The 23,793-nt window shown below is 39.5% G+C and overlaps 1 protein-coding gene across 10 annotated transcripts in view; it reads left to right on the top strand.

Annotated features, from left to right (window-relative positions):
- CHD7 (chromodomain helicase DNA binding protein 7) overlaps positions 1–23,793 on the top strand; it is a 182,894-nt gene that overhangs the window by 82,210 nt on the left and 76,891 nt on the right. For all 10 annotated transcript variants that reach the window (XM_070221513.1, XM_023648550.2, XM_023648551.2 and 7 more), the window contains one exon: positions 16,385–16,815. In XM_070221513.1, coding sequence (XP_070077614.1) covers positions 16,385–16,815 — 431 coding nt within the window. The remainder of the gene's footprint in view (positions 1–16,384; positions 16,816–23,793) is intronic.

The following is a 23,793-nucleotide window of genomic DNA, read 5'->3' as shown; positions in this document are numbered from 1 at the left end:
TCTGGTATATCTTATTTAATTTGGGGCTCTCTATTGTAGGTTTTCAAGTCAGTTTTATTTTTTTGTGTTTATCTGAGAAATTTCCTTAATACTTCTCTCTCAAGTACTTCCCCACTCCACCTTACAAGCGCTCATTTCTATTAATTGTGTGGGGTAGTTAACATTTGAGGAGGACTGAAGCCAGATTTTTTTTTCTATTTTTATATTTACTTTGTCAGTTATTTGACTGAGGTCATATTGGTTTATAATGTGTAATTTCAGATGTACATTATTATATATCAGTTTCTGTGTAGACTGCATCGAGCTCCAGCAGTAGTCTAATTTTTATCCATCACCATACATATGTGCCCCTTTACCCCTTTCTGGGATAACTGAATCACATGGTATTTCTATCTTTAATTTTTTGAGAAATCTCCATCTTGTTTTCTGTAGTGGTTGCATCAGTTTGCCTTTCCACCAGCAGTATATGAGGGTTCCCTTTTCTCCACATCTTCTCCATCATTTGTTATTTTTTATCTTGATAATTACAGCCATTCTGACAGGTATAAGGTGATATGTCATTGTAGTTTTGATTTGCATTTCCCTCATAACTAGTGATGTTGAACATCTTTTCATATGCCTGTTGGCCGTCTTTTTGGAAAAATGTTGTATCCTCAGCCGATTTTTTGATCAGATTGCTTTTTTGTTGTTGAGTTTTATGAGTTCTTTTTATATTTTGGAAATTAACCGCTTGTTGGATATATGATTTGCAAATGATGTCTCCCAGTTGGTAGGTTGTCTTTTCGTTTTGTTCATGTTTTCCTTTGCCTTGCAGAAGCTTTTTAGTCTGACGTAGTCCCATTTATTTTTTCTTTTGTTTCCCTTGCCTGAGTAGACATGGTATTCGAAAAGATGCTGCTAAGACTGATGTCAGTTTACTACCTATATTTTCTTCTAGGACTTTTATGGTTGCAGTTCTTATATTCAAGTCTCTAATCCATTTTGAGTTAATTTTTTGTATATGGTGTAAGATAAGGGTCTACTTTCGTTCTTTTGCATGTGACTGTCCAGTTTTCTCAACACCATTTGTTGAAGAGACTTTCCTTTCTCTGTTGTATGTTCTTGGCTCCTTTGTCGAAGATTAGCTGTCCATAGATGTGTGATTTTATTTCTGGGCTTTCAGTTCTGTTCCATTGATTTCTGTGTCTGTTTTTCTGCCAGGAAGTACCGTGCTGTTTTGATTACTATAGCTTTGTAGTATATTTTGAAGTCAGGGATTGTGATGCCTCCAGCTTTGTTCTTTTTTCTGGGAATTGCTTTGGCTCTTTGGGGTCTTTTGTTGTTGCATTTAAATTTTAGGATTCTTTATTCTGTTTCCATGAAGAATATCATTAGGATTCTGATGGGGATTGCATTAAATCTGTAGTTGCTTTTGGTAGTATGGACATTTTAACTATGTTTATTCTTCCAATCCATGAGCATATAATATCTTTCCATTTCTTTATGTCTTTGATTTCCTTCAATAATGTCTTATAGTTTTCAGTGTATAGGTCTCAGTTAAGTTTATTCCTAGATGTTTTACTCTTTTTGTTGCGATTGTAAATGGAATTGTGTTCTTGATTTCTCTTTTCTGCTACTTTGTTATTATTCTATAGAAATGCAACTGATTTTTGTAAATTGGTTTTGTACCCTGCAACTTTGCTGCAGTTCATTATTTCTAATAGTTTTCTGGTGGATTCTTTAGGGTTTTCTATATATAGAATCATGTCGTCCACAAACAGCGAGAGTTTCTGTTCTTCCTTTCCAATTTGGATACCTTTTATTTCTTTTTCTTGTGTAATTGCTCTGGCCAAAACCTCCAGTTCTATGTTGAATAGGAGTGGTGAGAGTGGGCACCCTTGTCTTGTTTGTGTTCTCAGAGGGATGGCTTTCAGTTTTTCACCATTAGGTAGGATGTTGGCTGTGGGTTTGTCATATATGCCCTTTGTTATGTTGAGGTACTTTCCTTCTATACCCGTTTTATTGAGACCTCTTTTCATAAATGGATGTTGAATCTTGTCAAGTGCTTTCTCTGCATCTATTGAGATGATCATGTAATTTTTATTCCTCATTTTGTTGATGCAGTGTATCACATTGATTTGCAGATGTTGAACTCTCCGTGCATCCCACTTGATCAGGGTATGTGGTCCTTTTAATGTATTGCTGTATTCGGTTTGTCAATATTTTATTGAGGATTTTTGCATCTATGTGCATCAACGATACTGGCCTGTAGTTTTCCTTCTTTGTGCTGTCCTTGTCTGGTTTTGGTATCAGGGTGATACTGGCCTCATAGAATGAGTTAGGAAGCTTTCTGTCTTCTTCAATTTTTTGAAATAGCTTGAGAAGGATATATATTAAAAATCTTCTTTGAATGTTTGGTAGAATTCTCCAGAGGTTCTGCACTTTTAGTTTTTCGGAGGTTTTTGATTACTGTTTCAATTTCTTGTGATTGGTCTATTTAGATTCTCTATTTCTTCTTCGTTCAGTTTTGGGAGCTTGTATGAGTCTAAGAATTTATCCATTTCTTCTGGGTTATCCAATTTGTTGGCACATAGGTTTTCATAGTATTCTCTTTTTTTCGGGGGTGGGGTGGGGGAGGAAGATTAGCCCTGAGCTAACATCTGCTGCCAATCCTCCTCTTTTTTGCTGAGGAAGACTGGCCCTGAGCTAACATCTGTGCCCATCTTCCTCTACTTTATATGTGGGATGCCTCCCACAGCATGGCTTGACAAGCAGTGCATAGGTCCCCATCCGGGATCTGAACTGGCGAACCCTGGGTCACCGAAGTGGAACGTGTGAACTTCACTGCTGTGCCACCAGGCCAGCCCCCATACTATTCTCTTTTAATCCTTTGTATTTCTGCAGTATCCATTGTAATTTCTCCTCTTTCATTTCTAGTTGTATTTATGTGAGCCTTCTCTCTTTTTTTCTTAGTGTGTCTGGCTAAGGGTTTGTCAGTTTGTTTATCTTCTCAAAGAAGCAGCTCTTGGTTTCATTGATCCTTTCTACTTCTTTTTAGTCTCTATTTCATTTATTTCTGCTCTGATTTTTATTATTTCCCTCTTTCTGCTGACTTTGGGCTTTGGCCTTCTTTTTCTAGTTCTGTTATGTGTAGTTTAAGGTTGCTTACTTGAGATTTTTCTTGTTTGTTGGGTTGGGCCTGTATTGCTATTAATTTTCCTCTTACAACCACTTTTGCTGCATCCCATGAGTTGGTATGTTATTAAACAACATGTTCCTGAATAACCATTGAATCAGTGAAGAAATCAAAGGAGAAGTCAAAAAAAATACCTGGAGACAAATGAAGCCAGATTTTAACAATAGAGACTTAGAGTCTTAGAGTTAAAAGGGCGTTTGGAGATCAGCTCATCCAACTTCCTTATCTTACCACTGAGGAAGTTGAGGCATCTTGAGATGATTGTCTTCCCACTTGATTGTTAAAGCTCCTACAGAGTAAATGGTTGGAACCAACCCTAATAGTGAATGCTTTAGTCCATTGTCCTCTTCTTCCATTTGACAGCTTATCTAAAAAGAGCTGTCAGCACCTAGAGGAATATATCCAAGTGAGTGTCTGGTGCTCTCCATCTAATGCTAGTGTACTCATTGGGAGCCGCAGACCCACAGAACTCTTAAGAGTTGGAGACCTGGGCTGCCTTGGTACCACTGGGCCAAGGCTGCTCTGTGGCTGCCTCCCCTCCCTGTTAGTCTGGTCCTTCCTGGTGGGAGGTAAATCTATTCTTCATGTTGCTTCCTGTTTGCCAGCTGTCCTGGGGATGGTGATGGTAAGAGATACAAAAATTTGTGAGATTATTACCATGATAATTTCTGTTTACATTTCTGAATTTGCTAGAATAGAAGCTAAAGAAAACATCTTTAGGTTCTTGGAATTAGAGAAGTGATTAGTGTTGGACTAGACGTTAGATGATTATTAAATGTTGCAACTACAGAGCTTATTATCCTAATACTTTTGAATAATAATGTTAAACTATCCTGAAAAAGCCCCCTCCTTTGTTTTCTGATATTCATTTAAATATTCCTGAAATACACCATTTATTGTGAATAATTACATTCTTATTCGTCCCCCCCTAAATCATATGTCAAAAGAGAATAGGCACAAACGATGATGTTTTGTCAGGAGTCACCTTAAGTTATGCATTTTCAAAATGGATAAAATTTTTGATATAAATATTATAATAGAAACAAATTACTTAAATACAAATCACTACATAGTAGTGTCTTTGTAGCATTTTCAAATTGTTCACATATTTTCAAACAAACACAAGTATCTAAGAACTGTAAAGAAGCCTGCCCGAGAGGGTGTCGACGTTAAGGCGCAGGGTAAATCACGCAGCCGTTTAAGCTAAAACAGCTCAGTTCAGAGGCTGCTGCTGTTTTATAACCATATTTAAAAATCTGTTCCTCTTACTCCCTCAAACTGAGTTCAGGGATATAATGGATCCCATTATGGGTAAAAGGTCTGTGACTCAGCCATCGAGCTACTCAAACTCTTGGCTGTTTTAATTGCCACCATTAAAGCTTTAGTAGTTTTATCTCATAAAAATAGATATCATTGATGTAAAATGTGTGCCTGTTGAAGATACATCTGTATCTCTGCCCTGATGGTTAGCTAATCACCCATTTGTGTTTGAAGTTAGTTAGGTTTTATGCATGCAAGAACTTGACATCAATCGCAAATATGTTCTGATTTAGTGATTTAATTAAGAAAAAATTTCATGTAATAATAAGGGTAACATCTAGCTAGAATATCTTCCAAAAAGAAACTTACTTTGTTTTGGTTTGCATTTTAACTACATTTAATTGATAGAAGGATGGTGGATTTTTACCAAGCTCATTCTTGAACCGGAGTAAGTAATAATATTTCTGATTCTAGTACTGTGACTTCAACAATTTAAAGGAAATATAGGAATCACTCTTTTGTCCCTCTGTGACACATCATTGTAAACTTAAGTATGGAAATTGGCGGTGTTTCTCTGCCTGTTTTCTGCAGAGGGGAAAATACCAAGGTGTGAAGGAAACTCCAAGAACATAGTGGGAGCTAAATGTTAAAACGTGAAAAGCTACTTTGTTCTGGGCTTTGCCCGCCAGAGTGCTAGCGAGTCAGTCATTCATTATTCATGTCGCAGTGCACAAGGTAAAATGTCTCTAGAAGAGATCTAAAATGAGTTCATCTCAACAAAGTTTGACTTCCTAGCCACCATGTACACATTTATTTCTCTGTAGTAAAAATGGAATAGCAAATAATTGGTGGAGTAGTTCATTAAGTTATTTTCTGTTCTGCAGTTGTAATTGTGGAGTTGTATTCAGATAAGAGGAAAAAAATCTGACTATAAAAGGGACTCAAATCTGAAACAGTTCTAAAACTAAAACCTACCCACACTAAGCATTGTGAACTAATATACATAACCAGGCTTCTATTCTTGCCCAGCTGTGTAGATTCAATTATAATAATTTTCTCAGTTGCATAACATTGCTGTTTGTTTATTACTGCGTTATTAGTCAGTGAATGAACCTCCCTCTTTTTTGACCCCTCAGCAGTGTTTATATTAATTGCTTTGGTATCTTCTGTTTCATGTGTAATTCCAGCTGGAAGGAGTCATGGGGACACAATCCCCTTTAAGTGTAACTGACTGTTTCTAATGTACAGTAAGCTTACTTTTAAAATAAGTATCAGGAACCTTTAATATTGCTTATAGTGCAGTTTCTTTCTTTCTTTCTTTTTTTACGTGAAAATGAAAAGATTTTGTTTTAAAAATCCTCTCCCTGTCTAACAATGTCAGGCTCCAGCTTTCCTGTAACATCCACACCCTTTAATTCATCTGGTCTCACTGTCTGAATGGGTCCCACTTCCGTCCAGTTGTTGCCTTACACCCCGCTTTCTTTGTCGGCACATCTTCCTCCTCTTTGTAGAAGCTGCAAGAGGAGTGCATGAGCTAAGCAATTAGCTGGTAGGCATAATGGTTGAGAATGTGGTCTCTGCTGAGGGGTTGGCTGGGTTGAATCCTGACTCTTATTATAACCAGCTTTTTGTGACTTTGGAAAAATTTATAAACCTTTGTGTGCCTTAGTTTTCCCGTTTATAAAATGGAGATAATTTCATAAGGTCATTGTGAACCTGGAACAGTGCTTGGCACAGAAGTGCTCAATGTTACCAGCAGCAGCAGCAGCATTACGAACATATGAGGAAATACTCTTGTGCTGTCTGTGTCTATGTGGAAGGATAAATGTCTAGCATGGAAAGGAAGATCCTGGATGAAAAGAAAGACTGAACAAATTTCAGATGAGAGTTTCAGAGGATTTTAAGGTATGCAAGTTGTTTATTGCTGTGTAACAAATTACCAGATTTTGTGGCTTAAAACAGCGTCCCTTTCTTATGTCCTGGTTTCTGTGAGTCAGGGTTTGAGCACAGCCTGGCTGGGTCCTCTACTCAGGGTGTTGCAAGCCTACAATCAGGTGTCAGGACTGCATTGTCATCTGGGGTCTGGACTGGGGAAGAATCTACTTCCAAGTTCATTCGGGTGTGGACAGAATTCATTTCTTGGGTCTGTATGATTCATGGCTTTAGTTGTCACTGGCTGTTGCTCAGGGCCACCCTTTGCTCCTGCAGTCTACCCACAGTTCCTTACCATGGGGGCTTCCCCACTGCAGTCGTTTGCTTCCTCACAGCCAGCAACAAAGAGAGACTCTCTGGCCCTTGAGAAGGGCCCACACCCTCTCTGCAAGTCCCCTTGATTAAGTCAGGCCCACCCAGGAAAATCTCCCCTTTGAGTAACTTAAAACCAACTGACTTAGGACCTCACACTCGTGAAACCCTTTCACTTTTGCCATGTTCCGTTGGCTAGAAGTCACAGGTACCCCACAGTCAGGAAGGAGGCACAGATCATGGGGCCATCTCAGATTTCTGCTTCCTATAAGACGTGAATGAGTCTTTATAGGACCAAAGTAGTCCATCAATAAGCACTTATTGCTAACTAAATTTGCTGGACTCAGGGTTGCCGAGTCCTGGAGAACTTGCCTAGAGTGTGTAAATTAGCTTTATCACTAAGCTCCTTATAAATGAATTTTTTTCCCCCTCAAAGATTGTTCTATTTCCATTTCTACACAACCCCCTGGGACTGTTCAGTGTTAAAGGCACAGCTTCTTTTCAGTCTATCGAAGTTTGACTTTTAAATTCATAGGAATGGCATTGTAACTTACTTTTAATGTTGACCTTTTTAAAATAGTGGAAACCTAAATGCAAACTTGGTATCAATTGCTTTTCCAGAGCCAGACTCCATGCGTTGTACCTTCCCAACTGAAGAATCAGATTTGCTCTTAGGTGTGCTAGTGATAGCAAATACAGTGTAAGTGTACGGTAAAAAATGGTTGAATTGAGCTAAGTTATTTTTAGTATGTAAATTTGGTCTTTGTCTTTAGTGTCTTTGAATAGGATCTATTTATGTGAAACATTTTGACTGGCCTGGAAGCACTGCTGTCTCGTGTTTTGCTGAGTTTGTTCCCTGGTAAGCTGGGTAGCTTCAGGTCTGGATGTCTGCTGCCAAATTCAAGCGTCCAGACACCCCTTGAGAGCGATATGAACCTTAGAGCTAACTTGAAGTAAGCCAGACAAATGCCTGTGAGCTGGGAATTGGTTCTATAGATTCTCATTCGCTGCTCTTTCTTGAGTGGAGCCTACTAAGGGAATGGCACCATATGCAACCTTATGTGGTGAAGAAAAGAAAGAAAAAAGAGAGAAGGAGAGAATAAAAATGACTTTGTTGAGGCTCCTGAGTGTATTCATTATCTTGTCTGTTTTTACTTCTAGAAAGTAATGTCTGGTAAAAGATAGCACTTGATGATTTACTGCCTTAAGGAACTAAGAAATTCAGAACAGAAGGGTGAAAGTATGACTGTATCTCAGATTCCTCTAAGGAGTTCATATTTTAATTTGCTTATTGTAAGTCAGAGGCACGATGACATCCACATTGCAGACCCTGCTTTTTCGTGGGAGGCTGCTGTTGGAAGAGAATGGGGGTGTGGTGTTTATAGCTAGGCGGGCCTGCTGCCTACAGGGGGCCACCCATCTGCTGGTGGCCCAGGAGACCGGAGAAGTTATTCACTGTTACTGTGATAGGCTTTGAATTGTGTTAAATTTGTGGTTGTTTCTGTTTCTCCCCTCCCAGAAGTAGTGATGGGTTCTCGTGGCCTCTCTACATTTCTCTTCCGTCTACTTAAAGTTCTTCAGGAATAGGAGATTCTCCAGATCAGGAACACAGTCTGATTACCTGCATGTGCTTTTTGGAAAACTAACACATACGTGTAAAAGCATCATTCAAGTCTTGTATAAACAATCAAGCTAATTTTTCTAGGCACTTATGGAAAAACATCAAAAGTATGTTCAATTTAGCCTCAGTTCAGCTCTGTGCCCTGGGGGTGTGTGTGTGTGTGTGTGTGTGCGTGCGCGCATGTGCGCGCGTGCGCAAACACATCATTTCACAACATGGACCTTAAATGTGTGCCTTCTACTTCATCTGGTGCTCAGAAGTAGAATTGATCTGTTACCCAACTGGAGAAAAGGACTGACTATGTTAGATTCCTTAAAATAGAGTAGATCGCATTAGAAAAAATCGTCTAAGCTGTTCTTTTTAGGTGGTTTTGGGAGAGTTTTCAAGGTAGGGCAGGAAGTGGGCTTATCTTTTTCTGGTTCTGGAAGACTCAGTTCAGTTCCTGGAACAAAGCAGATTGATTGATTTGAATTCTACTTCTATCAAAAAGGGTGATTTTGAGTCAAACTGGATAACATTTGCTAGCCGCAAAGCACTATATGAATACCAGTTCTTACCCACATTTTTATGTTTCAGTGAAAAGTTAGTGATTTGTCACAGCTTTAGTTTGGAATTAAACTAGAGTTCTCCTGTAACCCTTCAAAGGTAAAAATTCTAGATTTATATTCAATTAAAAGCCATTTAAAGCTGTAGATTAGGGTTAGGGTCTTAGAACTAAGGCCTTTCTGGTTTTGGAGAAAGACTGCAGGCTGCTCCCCTGGCTTGTGCTGTGACCACAGCTGGGCCTGGAGGACGCCTTGCCATCCCTCTGCAGCATGGATCATGGCTCTGGGTGCCTGATCACATTCACACTGATGCTGTAGCTTCATCTCTTGGGTTAGGGTTCCAGGTTTGCCGTTTTCTAGCTGTATAACTTTGGGTGGGTTCATCTTAAATCTTCAGTTTCCTCAATTATAATGCGGCAATAATATCAGCCACCTCACCACCCTCATGGGGTTATTATAAAGACTTGAAGGTATGTAAAATGCTTAGCAGAGCACACGGCACATCTAACTGTACAATACGTGGTTTAAAAACATCCTTCAGTACTGTGTCGCAGGGTTGCCTCTGGACTTCGTGCAGGTGGTGGTGTCGCCTCCCTAACACCAGGGCTGTTCGCTGCACCCTCTTCACCCTTGCCGAGAGTGGGGCCAGGCTGGGGGCAGCCTTGCAGGCTCTGTAGCCCGCAGAGCTGCACCTTCTGGCTGGCACCTCCCATGGCTGCAGGGTAGCACCCAGCCCAGGGTGACAGGTGGGTAGAACAGAGACAGGGAAAGGCAGAGAGTGAGGGACAGTGGACAGATGCCTGTTCTCCTCCACAGGGATCCACTTAGGATTTCTCAGACACTTAGAAAAGGGTTTGGCATTGGTGGAGTTTCACTGCTGTGTTGTTCTAGTCAGACTGACTGTAGGAACACCACACCACCACAATAGTGTTTCACACATGAAACATGTTGTATAACAGTTCCTGTGACATAGTTCTACTTCTGAATATGTAGAAGATGGTCAGCATTCAATATCTGATGTGAAAGTGTTTAACATTAAATTTAACATTACCAGTTGGTTCATTATTTTGGACTCGACTAGTTAAAAATGTGTATAATTTAGATGCCATGAAAGTGGCTTGTATTAATTTGTAGCTGTTTAAGATTTTGTTTGTATGGCACATCTATTCTAAAACACAAGCAGAAAACCACAGGTTCAAATATGCCTTCAGATGATTGTTTTTAAGTCTTCAGCTCTAAAATTTAATAATTCTGAGGTACACACTAACATAAATTATGTCATGATATTTCAAAGTATATTTTATTTATCTTGGTAATTATCTTGGCTATATTATAACAAATTGTGTAAGTCACTGTTATATGATTATACTAATATTCCTATTTGTTGCTACACATGAGCATAAAAGAAACTGCCAATTCAGTAAGCTCTTTCAGTGCATTTTACATAAAATTATATTTGTTCATAGTCATACGCTGTCTTTTAAAGCATTTGATAACCACTGCTTTGAGACAGTCTCTCTCTTTTTCTCTCTCTCCTGTCATCCCCCTCCACAGAGGTGATGGATTTGCCCTGCTTTACCTCTGTCACTATCCATAATCCAGAGTATATTTTGAAGAACATTTTTATTCAAGAGATTCTTGGAAAAAGGATGCTGTGGCTAAGTACCTGTAGGGCACACTGTGTACCGTCCCCCTCAGAGTGCAGTAAGGGCTTAGAGCTTTTGGCAGTAAACAATACTGTTTAACTTTGGTTAGCCTTGAATTCTCAAAATTCATGTGACCCAAGTCCTCTTTTCATGTAACACCTTTTAAAATCCTAAACTTAAAAAATGTTGTTCTATACTTTTTGCCTTCTCAAGTCGTATAAGCAACAAGCCTGATATCGTTATTTTTGTTTGTCTTCATAAATATATTCATTCAATAAATAATTTTTCCTCAAAATTATTAAGATCGAGCTGAATAAAACTAACAGGCATAGAAAAGGCTTGGACTTGAGGCCCTGACTCTAATGCAGTAGTCCCCCCTTCTCCTTGGGGGACACCTGCCAAGACCCCCAGTGGATGCCTGAAACTGAGGATAGTACTGAACCCTATATATACTGTTTTTTTGTATACATACATACCTATGATGAAGTTTAATTCAAAAATTAGGCACAGTAAAAAATTAACAATAAATAATAAAATAGAACAATTAGTACACTGTCATAAAAGTTACTGTAGATCTTAGCAACCTCAGCGTATGATTTTTTTTCTTCCGTATGTTGAGAACTTTCACCTTTTCTCTTGAAGCACTTTGCAGCTTCTCTTTGGCATATTTGAAATGCCAGCATCACTTCTCTTGTGCTTTGGGGACTGTTATTAAGTAAAGTAAGGGGTACTTGAACACAAGCATTGCGATACCACGACAGTCCCATCTAATAACTGAGACGGCTACTAAGTGAGAACGGGTAGGCCGCGTCCACTGTGGATACACTGGACAGAGGCATGATTCACCTCTGGTGAGACAGAGCAGGACAGCGCGAGACTTCGTCACACTACTCAAGAGTGGTGTGCAATTTAAAACTTAGAAATTGTTTTTTTCTGGAATTTTCCATTTACTGTTTTGGGACCACAGTTGCCTGTGGGTGACTGAAACCGTGGAAAGTGAAACTTTGGACAAGGGGGAACTACTGTACCAAGCAGCAATGTTAGTCAAGCAGAAGATAATTCAGCCCTTGATTCTCTTCTTAAGAATGTTTCTTTGCTTACTATTTTATATCAAAGAATCAAAGTTAAAAATTATTTCAATTGACCATTCAAACTCATATCTCCTGATCTGGATCTACTCTCCCACAAAGAGTGTTTTAAAAGCTTGCCTGTAATGTGTTTTTATGCCTCTGTAACCCATTGTCAGGATGATTTGTTGTTCAGACTTGGCCCATTGAGGAAGGGACCCCCTGGCCAGCACCTGCCTCCCCAGCAGTCCAAGACTGGCTGACTTTTTTCAGGAAGCTTCCTTCGTGTTAGCCTGGATTAGGTGCTCTGATCTCTCTTGGCAGGTACTGTGGCTGCCTTGTTTTACTATTATATCCTCAAATATTTATTGAATGAATAAATGAATTTGGCACCAAATTGAATGCATCTTCTTTTTATCAATGTCATTGACAAGAAAAGATTGTTACAATCTGAATAGGACTTAATTGAACCTTTGCTAAATGCTCTTTGACCCCTTGTACACTCTTCTGAATGAAGATTGAGCTTCAATTGTCATACTTGAATTCCTTTTTAAAAGAGTGTAGATGGATCACAAACCTGGGGAATACTGGAAAAATAAAAGTGAAGAATGTCAGTAAGAGAGATATGTCTCCAAAACTGTTACAAAACCAAAACACAAGTAGTACTTTTCAGTCTTACTACTTAATATTTGTATTTTTACAGGCCATTTAAATCCTGGTTTAGTGTGTTTTAAGCTTGTGTTTGTTGTTACTTGTGTCTTAGTTGGCCTGCCACTTTTCCACCAGAATCTTACTTTCCCCGAGAGCACAGGTGCCTGTTGAGCTTAATTTGTGGGGAGGGCATGTCTCCCAGAGTTACCATGTTACTCTTGTCCAGTTGGCAGTATCTTTTCTTTATTATAAAGAAGTATTTTGATTTTAGACTTGTTTGTATCACTCAATAAAATAAAATGTTTGCCCATAAATGTCTTATGTTACAAAATGTTGGTTTTGCAGAGACTACACACATTGGAAACATTGCACACTCTTCTCATTAGGTTGCTCGCTTACATTACTCGACATTGCCAACAGGTTGAGGCTTCAATAATATAATTAAGGCAAAATGTGATTAAATAAGATAACTTTTTAAGCCAGAAAATACTGATGAATGTTGGAGGGAAAGCATGCTTCAGATAAATGGTGTTCCTTTTTACATACTTTTCATTTTCTTTTGATGAATGCTCCTGAGCATTTTGGGTCGCATTTGCTTAAAGATAACACAGAGATTGCCCTTACTTCCCCCACCCCAGCTCTCCTTTGGTTAAATTTGCATCCTGTCTATTCTCTGCTGTTTTATACAAGATAACTTGTTTGTGTGTTTGTTTAATTTATGTTATGAACAGTGAAGTTAAGGATAAAAACAATTATCTTTAGTTTATGGTAATTTTTTTGACAAGGTACACTCATTGAATCATTTTTATTTATAGTTTAAATATCAGTCATTCTCTTGTAATTCCAAAAGTCCGTGGCACACTCCTTATATACTCCATAATGATCCAGAAGGCATATGGAATTATGATAGAAAATGTGTCAAGCAGAAAGTCCTATAGGGTGTATTTCAAAATACCTTTGGTGTCTAACATTCTCCACGTTTGCTCTAATAAATGAGAGGTTTTAGGAATGCCCTATATGGTAATATCAGATGCTAATGGCATTGATTACCTGCCAGGCAGTGGGAATTGATGGGAAAATGTCCGCTGTAAAATTAAATAGCATTAGAGGAGACTGTACCACGAGTGGTGGGGGGCACGCGGGGCCTGGGAGACTGTCAGGGTATTACTGTGAGCTCCAGGTTTTTCCCCCACATGATTAAGGCAGGCCATCTGTTCTTTGTTAAATGTTTACAAAAACAGCTTTTCTCTAAAAGATTTAAGGAGATGTGGGTCTGGTAAACACTATAATATTTCTGAGCACCTTTTTCACCCTATTCCAAATAGTAGCAAAACATAATTCTGTGTATCAAACAGGATTAATATCTTTTTTGTATTTAATCTTTACTTTTTTTCTTCTTATGGAAGATTAAATTTTTAAGGGATACTAATTTATGGCTTCATTTATTACTGAAAGGAGCATCTAAAATGATTTGTATGCTAAAGTGTGTAGATAAATTTTCAGTCATTTTGTATTACGTGTTATATGCTTTTTCTAAGTCCTAAACGTGTGCCAGGTATCTCTCATTAGGACCTGGCACTTTGTGACTGGAGTTAATGCCATGCAGATTAAAGAAAGGTGCACGTACTTGGAATTAATTCACTGTTCTAAGCTTTAAGCATTGTTTACTGGTAGCCTTCCTTCCCATTCCAGGAAATCCTTTTTCTTTCATTTCCTGAAAAATAACTTGTCCCAAATAAGTTTGATCTCTGTGTCCCTCATAAAAAGATATAGCTTTTTCCTACATTAGGAAAATGTAACAATTAACTTGAATTCAGCAACTTAAATATAATAAAACAGTTAAATCAGACCCCATTAATTCTCAGGAAATGATAATTTGGACAGCGCCTGTTGACTTTTTTTTTAAATTGAGGTTGTGATAGTTTACAGCATTGTGAAATTTCAGTTAAACAGTGTTATTTGTCAGTCATCTTATAGGTGCGCCCCTTCGCCCTTCGTGCCCAACCTCCTCATCCCTTCCCCCTGGTAACCACTAACCTGTTCTCTTTGTCCATGTCTTTATCTTCCACGTGTGAGTGGAGTCTGTTGGCATTTTTTAAGAGAAATTTTGAGGGAAAAATAGAGGGTGGGTGCGAAACTTTTTTCGGGGTTTGGTTAACTGTGTTGTCCCTGTGTGGAAACCTGCTCGTGAAGATGTACATCCCTGTGTTCTTCCTCAAACTTCTGCCCTTGCTTCTCTCTCTTCTTGTGTATCCTTACTTCTTGCAGGTTTTTCTCTCTCAGCTATCACTAAGAAAGGCCAATATATATTTTAAGATTTTCTAATAGCCTAGGATTTTGGAAGAGAATTTGGAAATCATGTAGCCCAAACCCTTCATTTTGCAGATGAAGAAAGTGAACCCTGGATGAGTAAAATGACTTTCCCCAGATAATATAGCTAATGGCAGGGCTGGAACTAGAATTTTTATCTCATACCTCATAGTCCTGGCCTCTTTCTTGGCTCTTTATCACAAGTACTAGTATTTGAACTAGTGCAGATGAAGAACTGAATGTACAGACAGTGATTTTTTGAACACTTTGGAAATCAAATGAAACCCATGGAGCCTTTCTCAGCAGGATGCCCATGTGTAAGATTTCAGGAGATGGTCAGGGCCAGAAAAGGACTGGATTTAGGAAACCTAGATTCAAATCTCAGCTCCGTCCCCTCCTCTGTGGTCCCACAACCTCCTCACACTTCACTTTCTTCCAGAAAGATGGGGGCTTATTGTCACACTTTGGTAGTGCGAGTCAGGTGAAGCAGTCCTGAGAGCACCTGGCATGAAGCAGGTGCTCAATCAGTGTTGGCGGTGCTGGAATCTAATTTACAGTACTTTGCTGATGGTGAGCCATGGCTTCTGGGTTACTCTTGAGTCCTCTGCAGACCTGGACCTGGGCTCTCCTGCCTGTTCTGCTTTTGGAGGTGGTGTGATGAGGGGCATGGGCTCTGCAGCCATCAGCCAGGATGTCAGTCTCTGTTCTGTCACTTAACCATCTGTAACTCCCTGGGCACCTGACTGCATCTTAGAGTATCAGTGTTCATACCTACCTCTTAGGGCTGGAGTGCAGATTGAATGGTGTCAGGGTTGTTAGCACATGCCTAGCACATAATAAGAATGTTCAGTAAACGCTAGCAGCTGTTATTGTTGTTGCTGTTTATATTATAGTTACTGTTAAGTGTCTGGAGAAGCATGTGAAAAGGCAGAAATGATTGACATTTACAGATAAAACATTTTCAGGTATTGTGTTGAAATGTAAAGGTACATTAGACGTCATAATTTCTAGTGAAGAGGATATGCCAGCCCTGCTCTGGTTTGGGTCTTGAGCTGCAAGGCTGAGTTACTGGCTCAGTCGTTCAGCATCCCATCCCAATTGTTGGTATTCTCTACTGTATTTAAGACATCTCTGGGTATAGTCCTAGTGAGTGTCAAAAATCTCCTGCAAGACATGTCAGCTTGACTATTTGACTTCTCTCTTCCTTGGTGAAATTTGGAAATGTGGAGGTTTAATATCTTAAAACACTATATGCATTTCATATCAGTACAAGAAATTTAACCAATCCAAAGTCAATAAGTTTGGTATCTGCTTTTAATCTGATGTTTTGATCTCACTTAAATCAGAAATGACTTGTATTGTGTAAGATTTATTTGTTTACACTTTGATTCCCAACTTTCGCAGTACTTCAATCTTACAATGCTGAGTACTTGTTCTTTTTAAAAGTGCCTTGATTATCTATCTTTAATTTGAGTTCCTCTTCCCTCATGGGGAAAAGAATTCCACTTAAATTCATTCCTTGTGGTTTAGCTTTTGCTGTTGTTCTGTCGTTCACTGTTTCCTACACAGGCTGCTAAGAAAATGGACAGTGTCTTCAGCTAAATGACAATTTTTTCCTTCTTGAGTGGAACTTTTTACTGTATTACTAAGTTGTCCTTTTTAACTCTGTTTATTTAAAAGCTTTCTTGTTAAAGTCATATTTTTTTTGGATGAGAGAATGATATATTTTACCAACTATTCAGTTGTAAAATCTTTGCTACCTTTAGTATAGGGTAAGTTTCAGAAACATCAGCCACTAACTTTCAGTTCCTTTCTTCACTACGAAGAATGGTAAACTAATTTCAATTCCTATTTGTGTCTCTTAGCATTCTCCATCGGAGCCCTTTCTAGAGAAACCAGTGCCGGATATGACTCAGGTTAGTGGACCGAATGCTCAGCTAGTGAAGAGTGATGATTACCTGCCGTCAATTGAGCAGCAGCCACAGCAGAAGAAGAAGAAAAAGAAAAACAACCACATTGTTGCAGAGGATCCCAGTAAAAGTTTTGGTAAAGACGACTTCCCTGGTGGGGTTGATAACCAAGAACTTAATAGGAACTCACTGGATGGGTCCCAAGAAGAAAAAAAGAAAAAGAAAAGGCCGAAGGCAAAAAAAGATCCGAAGGAACCGAAAGAACCCAAGGAGAAGAAAGAGCCCAAGGAACCCAAGACCCCGAAAACCCCCAAGATTCCCAAAGAGCCAAAGGAAAAGAAATCAAAAACTGCCACACCAAAACCCAAATCCAGCAAGAAGTCAAGGTAGGCTGTGGGCAGAAACAGCTGCCAACATCTGCAGTACAGAAGTGAGCACTGCACAGTTACAGCCCGTGAAGTGGGGGTGGGGGGAGCACTTGGATTTTTGTCATCATTGTTGGGCTTCTTTCTCTAATATCCAAACTAAAAAGTTAGGGTTTTTATGCATTTTGAAATTTAGGACTTAGTTATTATAAACCATTGACTTAGATGGTAGATTTTAGAGCCTTACTAGGTAAAAATTATTTATTATTTTAAACCTCTTTCTTGTATTTTTGTGAGAATTTGTCATTTAACAAACAGAACCAAGTTACCAGCATAATTATTTGTAAGCATAGACCAGCAACCTCATCTTCTGTGACAATGCGAAACTGGGGAAGAAGGATTATAGAAGCAAGACAGGTCACTATATTTCACTAAGCTTTTCAGTCCTGTTTCCCAGAAGTTGAAACAGGAGAATTAATTCTCTCCACTTGGCGTAGTAAGACTTCCAGGGGAAGGGTTGAAGTGCCATGGGCTCTGCGGGAGAAATCAGTGGCCCTTATCTATTAGATATGCAAGAATAGCATGAGTTTTGGGTTCTAGGAAATAGCCTCCTCCACTCCATATTTCCCCTCCGAACTTCCCCCACCAACTCTCTGGCCTCCCAGAAGGCATATTTACTCAGTAAGAAAAGCTGAGAGGAGAAGACATTGAAGACTAATTTTTTTTCATTTGTACTGAACATTTCTTACAACTGTTCTGAACCAGTTCCAAACATCTGAATCTGTTTTTCAGAATATGGCTCATGTTAGAAAATATAGTTTCCAGATGGAAATATGGTCAGACTTGGTTAATCTGAACCTGTTTGCAAACTCCATTAGAAAACATGCTCCACCTCCTGCCCTCATGTGCATATGCACACACGTGTGTGCACACATGCATGCTCAGTTCTGCAGTTGACATGCTCAGTGTGAACTTTCTGAGCTTGCTGGCCTGTAAACCTTTCGCTTGTAGCCTTTTCTGTGTGTGCATGTGCAGGTACGCAAAGAGAGGACATGATTTCTGTGACTAGAGAGACGCTGCTGCAAAGCGAAAGAACCAACTTGGATTTTCAACTTCCTGCTAAAAATATCTAAACAACCCCAAATATGTTTTTCTGTAGTGTTTTGAAAATTTGAATCATAGTCATTTAAAAATGTTTACCATCAGTACTTTTTATGATCCCAAAATAACTGAATTATATTCAATGACTCAATCTTACAGGTGACTTAATATTTGCATTTACTTATGAACATTCTCTGACATGTCAGAGTGTGGTCTCCTAACTGAAAATCATTCCTTTTTTCTCCTTATAAAAACTCTTTTAAACCTACAACCCATTGTAAATTCTGTCTTCATCTATTTAAAAGGTATTTTATTAGGTGCTTACTTAGGGATGTAAGCAAGGAGGACATGGTTAGAAGTTCAGTCTGACTTATGAGGGGTTTTAAAAATATGTACTTGCCTAAATCGAGATATTGTGCTAAATCTAAGTATTTTGGTAGGAGGAAACAGGTACGTACTTCTCCCAAGGAGAAAGAAATCAAAGTAAAATTTAAACAATATATTCTTTTTTTAAAACTTAAAATGGAAGAGTCTCTGTTCTAAAAAAGCTTTCTAGAGCTCAGAAAATACATCACCAAGACTAATTTTAGCCTCAAGATATATCTGTCTTCAGTTTCTACCTTAATTTTTTGAGTCTATCGCCTAATGATAAAAATTGATAAAAAACAGAAAAAAACACCACACTATCTTGGATCTTGTCATGAATTTCCAACTATATTCTTTTAAGTTCTGAGTCTACATCAAACTTGCCCTATCTTTAAAAATGTTCTTTAGCATTCCCTACCTCCTGTAGAATGCATCAGGGGCAGACATTAAAATACTGTATTTAACAATGAAACTTGCTAAAATTTCTCTAACAACCATAAACAGTAAACTGTAAATTATTAGGAACTTGGGGCATCAAATCCACCCAGTCTTGGGCGCCCCATGCCTTCTTGGTACAGATACAGACCCTGTCTTTACCTGCTAGGGCAACCTTCAGCTCAAGCCTCGTCTCCATGCTCTCAGCTGCCCATGCTGCAGCCTGAACCTTCTCTGCAGACTGAGCATTTGGCATTGCTGAGTCTGAGTAATGGCTTTGCACTAGAGTCACACGCTTTTGGCAGGAGGATGATGTGTAATTATTTTCTCCCAGGAAGAAAGTCCAATACTTTTTTCCCTTCTCTGTTGCTTTTGATTCATAGTCTCAGTTGATGCCTCCTATGGTGATAGTTGTTTGTCCCCAAGTGGTGTGCAAATAATTGAATGGAACACTTGTGTTGAATATGGAGATGCAAGTGAAAAGGGAGCTGATGTAACGTGGCCCGGAGACTTGGGAGCTCATGCTGAAGGGGCACCGAGAGTGTTTGTGGCACCTGTTGCCTCTGGTCACTTGACCACTCGTAGGGCCTCTGGCTGGTTTATGATGAAGTGTAGCAAGGACATTCCTGAGAGGCTTTTCTGTCGTTGGTGGTCAGATGGGATGGCTGTCCAAGAATACGGTAATTGAATAGAGATTTTAGGTAAATTAACAAACCAATCCATTATTTTGTTGAGCCACAGTGTTTCTGTTGGTCAGATGAATTGAGTCTGTCGAGCTCTGGTCTCATTGTTCTGCTAAGTCTAGAAGGGAAATAGCGTCCCCGAAGCAAAGATAAGTAGAATGCATACAACTACATGTAAATTCTGAATAGCATCGCAGAATAATTATGTAAATTGAATACGTAGTGATGAAGGTAATAGGGGGTTTGGGTTGTGTTAGTACTAGAGTTGAATTGCCGTAGCAGTTTGCGTTTAAGCACTGGAATACAGCAGTGGCAATTTTGTTTGGCAAAATGTTATGTGATACCAGTTATTTCCATCCTTGAATAAGTTAACTTGATGAATTTGTTTATACAGAAAATAATTTTTCCACAGAGGGCTGAAATAGAGGGAATAAACAGAAATGAAATGAAAAATTAGTGTAGAACTACGCACGTCTTTCCTGTTCAGCCTCATCATTGGTGAGGTTCTACAAACAAACGTGCTGTCCTTTGAGCGGGTGGTGACGGAGGTGACCCCCCGGCGGTCTGGGCTTGTTTTGCATTGTATCTGTGGCGGGGAGACAGCTTGTTCTGTGTCATTCACTCTCAGTAATAAAGGACATGAGAAAAGAAAGGACGTGCTGTCGTCAGTGGGACCAGTTTTCCTTGTTTGCCTTTATGGTGTCCTCCTCACTATGTGTCATCCCACCTTGTTCCATAAAGTGGCTGAGGCTTGAATTTGTGGCCATTCCCAGAAAACTGGCCCTTTTGACAACCAAAATATAATTACGTTTGTCTTGCCCATGCAGGAGAACCTAAAAGAATCTGCCCAGAGGCTGTTACATAGAATGCATGTGAAACAGAAAAAGGTATTCAGCATTTCAGAAAAAGATGTTTAAAATCTTAAAGATAGAGGCCGGCCCCGTGGCCGAGTGGTTAATTTTGCACTCTCCGCTTCGGTGGCCCAGGGTCTCGCCAGTTCAGATCCTGAGCGCGGACATGGCACTGCTCGTCAGGCCATGCTGAGGTGACGTCTCACATGCCACAACTAGAAGGACCCACAACTAAAAATAGACAACTCTGTACCGGGGGGCTTTGGCGAGAAAAAGAAAAAATAAAATCTTTAAAAGAAAAAATCTTAAACATGAAAAAAAATGGGCCACCTGCTTCTTTTCTATTAGAACTGCATCTTTTTCCCCCCTTTCGCTTTAAGTTAAATATATATTTTTCTACCTGTTTTTCTAGTGCTATTCCCAAATGTCCTTATAGCTTTCAAATATTGGCAGTTAATATTGAAAATAAAAGCTAAGGCATTTCTGGGCTGGAGAGGATGCCATTTTGCATATGGAAGGATTCGTGGAGCTGAAATATGAGGATTTGCATTCTCCTTTTCAATGTGTTTTCTGTTGTGTATGCACGGGCCTTGTGAAATGAGAGAGAATTCGGAGGAAGTGCTTCCTTTGAATGGCTCTTGAAGGATTTAGTGGTCCATTTAGCTATATAAAGATTCTTTGAATGTACATAAAGAAGGGAACTTGGCCAAAGATTGTGACTTGACTACTGAAGCGTCAGTTGAATGAAGCCATGGAGACTTGCTTCCAATGTAGTTTTTGGGAACACATCTTGTTCCTCGCTCTGTTCTCCACCCTCACTATTAAAGTTAGTAGAAAACTAAAATGCTGCTTCTCAATTAAGAGTGAGGACATTCTATTTTAAACTGGAAAATAAGCACACTCCTCTTACTTTAAAAAACATATAAGGTACTGAAAACATATAAAGTATACTTTTTGCACACACATTATTATCATTAGTATTTATGTGGCAACTTTCTTTTGAGGAACTTAGCTTTTCAGGTATTGTTTTCTCAATTATGATATAAGTGAGTAGCAGCATTTACCTGAGAAATACTTTCATTCAGCCGGCAAGCCCAATGGTGGTGCATGTTGGTACACTAATGCATGTTTTATAATGTGCTCTTATATATGTAAGACTTGTCGGTAGAGATTAGACACAAAAGCAAACCATTAAACTAGTTTTGCTAATAAGTACAGAAAACCCAGATAGTCAGCTATCTCCCTATCAGGTACACAGGTAATAAATTAAACCCACAGCTTTTCCTCTTTCTATTTTCTTCTTCTTTCTTTTATCACATGCTATGATTTAGTCTTGACCCAAGACACTGGATAATTGGAAGGACCGAACTAAGTATTTTGGACACTGTGCCTGCAGAAGAGGGTATAGATTTCTTTAACGTGTGGTCATAAAATGGACTTTTGAGACCTTTCAGTGTTGGAGAGGAAGAGGGAAGAAAAAGCTCCCATGAACATTGTGTGTCTTTCCCATTGGTCTGCCCTGCCCGGTCTCTGTTCATTAAATGGAAGCTCCAGGTCAGGGATGGGACCACGTGCCACCTTTCCTGCTGGTCTCAAAGGTTATCTTCTCTTTGACGAAGGGGCCATGGGGTCTTTTTAATCCCAAATCCTTTCCTCAGGATAACCACCTTAGAGCCTTTCCATTGCCAGTGACAGGCCACATTGTGACCCTTCCTCTGTCTGATTTGTCTTAAATCAGCTGAATGAGCAGGGGGGTCATCATCAGTCACTTTTTAGTACAGAACCCGGTATCTTTGACAACATGTGGTTCAATTTATACTCATTGGGAAAGGAATGCCTAATAACATTTGCCCTTAAAAACAAGTTTTGCTAATTCATGCTCTGTGCTAGACACAGGAGTGGACCACACTGGTCCTGCTAGGAATTTGTTTCTGCCTGTCCAGTGAGCGGCAGTGGATTTCAAAGCAGCGGCCTGCTGCCACTTCGGTTTGTGTGGGAGAGGGTGATGCAGAACCCACTTTCAACTCTCACTGCCCCCCTCAAATGAGAGTTGAGAGGTGATGAGGCCATGGGCAGCAGTGGGATGTTAACGGGGGGAGACATGTTTCTCTGAAGTCTTTCTTAAGAGGAATTTTAGGTGGAGCATATGTGCCGTAGGAGATGTGGTTGTGATGTTAGAGTTGGAAGATAAAGACCAGAAATCATAGACTGATTTTTAAAATTATTATGATAAACGTCTATATATATGAAAATGCTTTGGGAAAGTATGAATTTCTGTATAAATGCAAAATTTGTCACGTGACATATAAAGCTCTTTTTGCTAGTTGTCTTCTGCCTAGATAAAGGCCCTTTTGTATCATTGGATGCTTGTGCAAAGCCCCACTGTAAGAGCATCAGTCATCTGGAATGCCGGCCCCCAGTTCAGCCACCTTTACATAGAAGTCTATGTGGCTTAGCTTTAAAATGTTAAATAAGGAAATAGTGTGAATTAAGAAAAGATACACTGTTCTTTTTTTTAGTGTTAGAAAGACAGCACCGGGCCGGCCCACTGGTGCAGTGGTTAAGTTTGCACATTCTGCTTCGGTGGCCCGGGGTTTGCCGGTTCAGATCCCGGGTGCAGACATGGCACCACTTGGCACGCCATGCTGTGGTAGGCGTCCCACATATAAAAAAAAGAGGAAGATGGCATGGATGTTAGCTCAGGGCCAGTCTTCCTCAGCAAAGAGGAGGATTGGCAGCACTTAGCTTAGGGCTAATCTTCCTCAAAAAAACAAAAAAGAAAAAAGAAAAAAAAGAAAGACAACACCCTTGAACTTCCATTAGAGTACTAATTTTGTATGTAGCCCTGATTCCTGTAGGAACAATATAATTTCCTGGGAGTTAGGCTTCACCTGTTAGGGTGAATGGTGATATGTTCTCCTTGTTGCTTTTATCATTTGCTCTGCCTAATTCTCCACCTACCCATAGCACCTGATGAGTGTGTGGATGGGCAGCATGCCTCATTTGTTGTATTAGCTACCTGGAGGATCGGAGAGGATAATGATGAGTCTAGGGAGTGGGGTTCTGACTGCCACAGTCACCCTTGCTTGTCCCCCTTTCTGGGTCCTGGGAGTGCGTAAATAAGAGTGGCATCGTAGAATTTGGCACAAGCAGCCAAATATTTGCCCTACTGTTTGGCACTTAGAAGAATGTGCGATGGTAAAAGGGCATGGAAAGGCATACGTTGTGCATCTGTTTTGTAGGGTCTACTTTATTCAGTTCTTTATGTTGCATTACAGTGCCAGGCAGTGCCATGTAGTCAAAGGGTCTAATGTTTGTGTTGAGCTTCTGTGATAGATAACATTGGATAACGTTCGCTAACTAGGCTTCTTTTCCATCTTGCTTCTGGCAGATCTTAATTCAATCCATAAAACTCAATAACCTTTATATTTTCAGTAATAATTCTTGACTGCGTGATCAGTCTTTTTTTTCCTCTAGAATATATTTGACTCTTTCAAGAGCGCTTTCTACTGTACTTTCTCTTTCTTTCATCTTTTGATCATCATTCTATAGAAAATGGTCAA

The sequence above is a fragment of the Equus caballus genome, chromosome 9 (assembly GCF_041296265.1).
Source record: "Equus caballus isolate H_3958 breed thoroughbred chromosome 9, TB-T2T, whole genome shotgun sequence".
Lineage (NCBI taxonomy): Eukaryota > Metazoa > Chordata > Mammalia > Perissodactyla > Equidae > Equus > Equus caballus.
The sequence above is the reverse complement of the archived record's forward strand: the minus strand, read 5'-3'. Positions and strand labels throughout refer to the sequence as shown.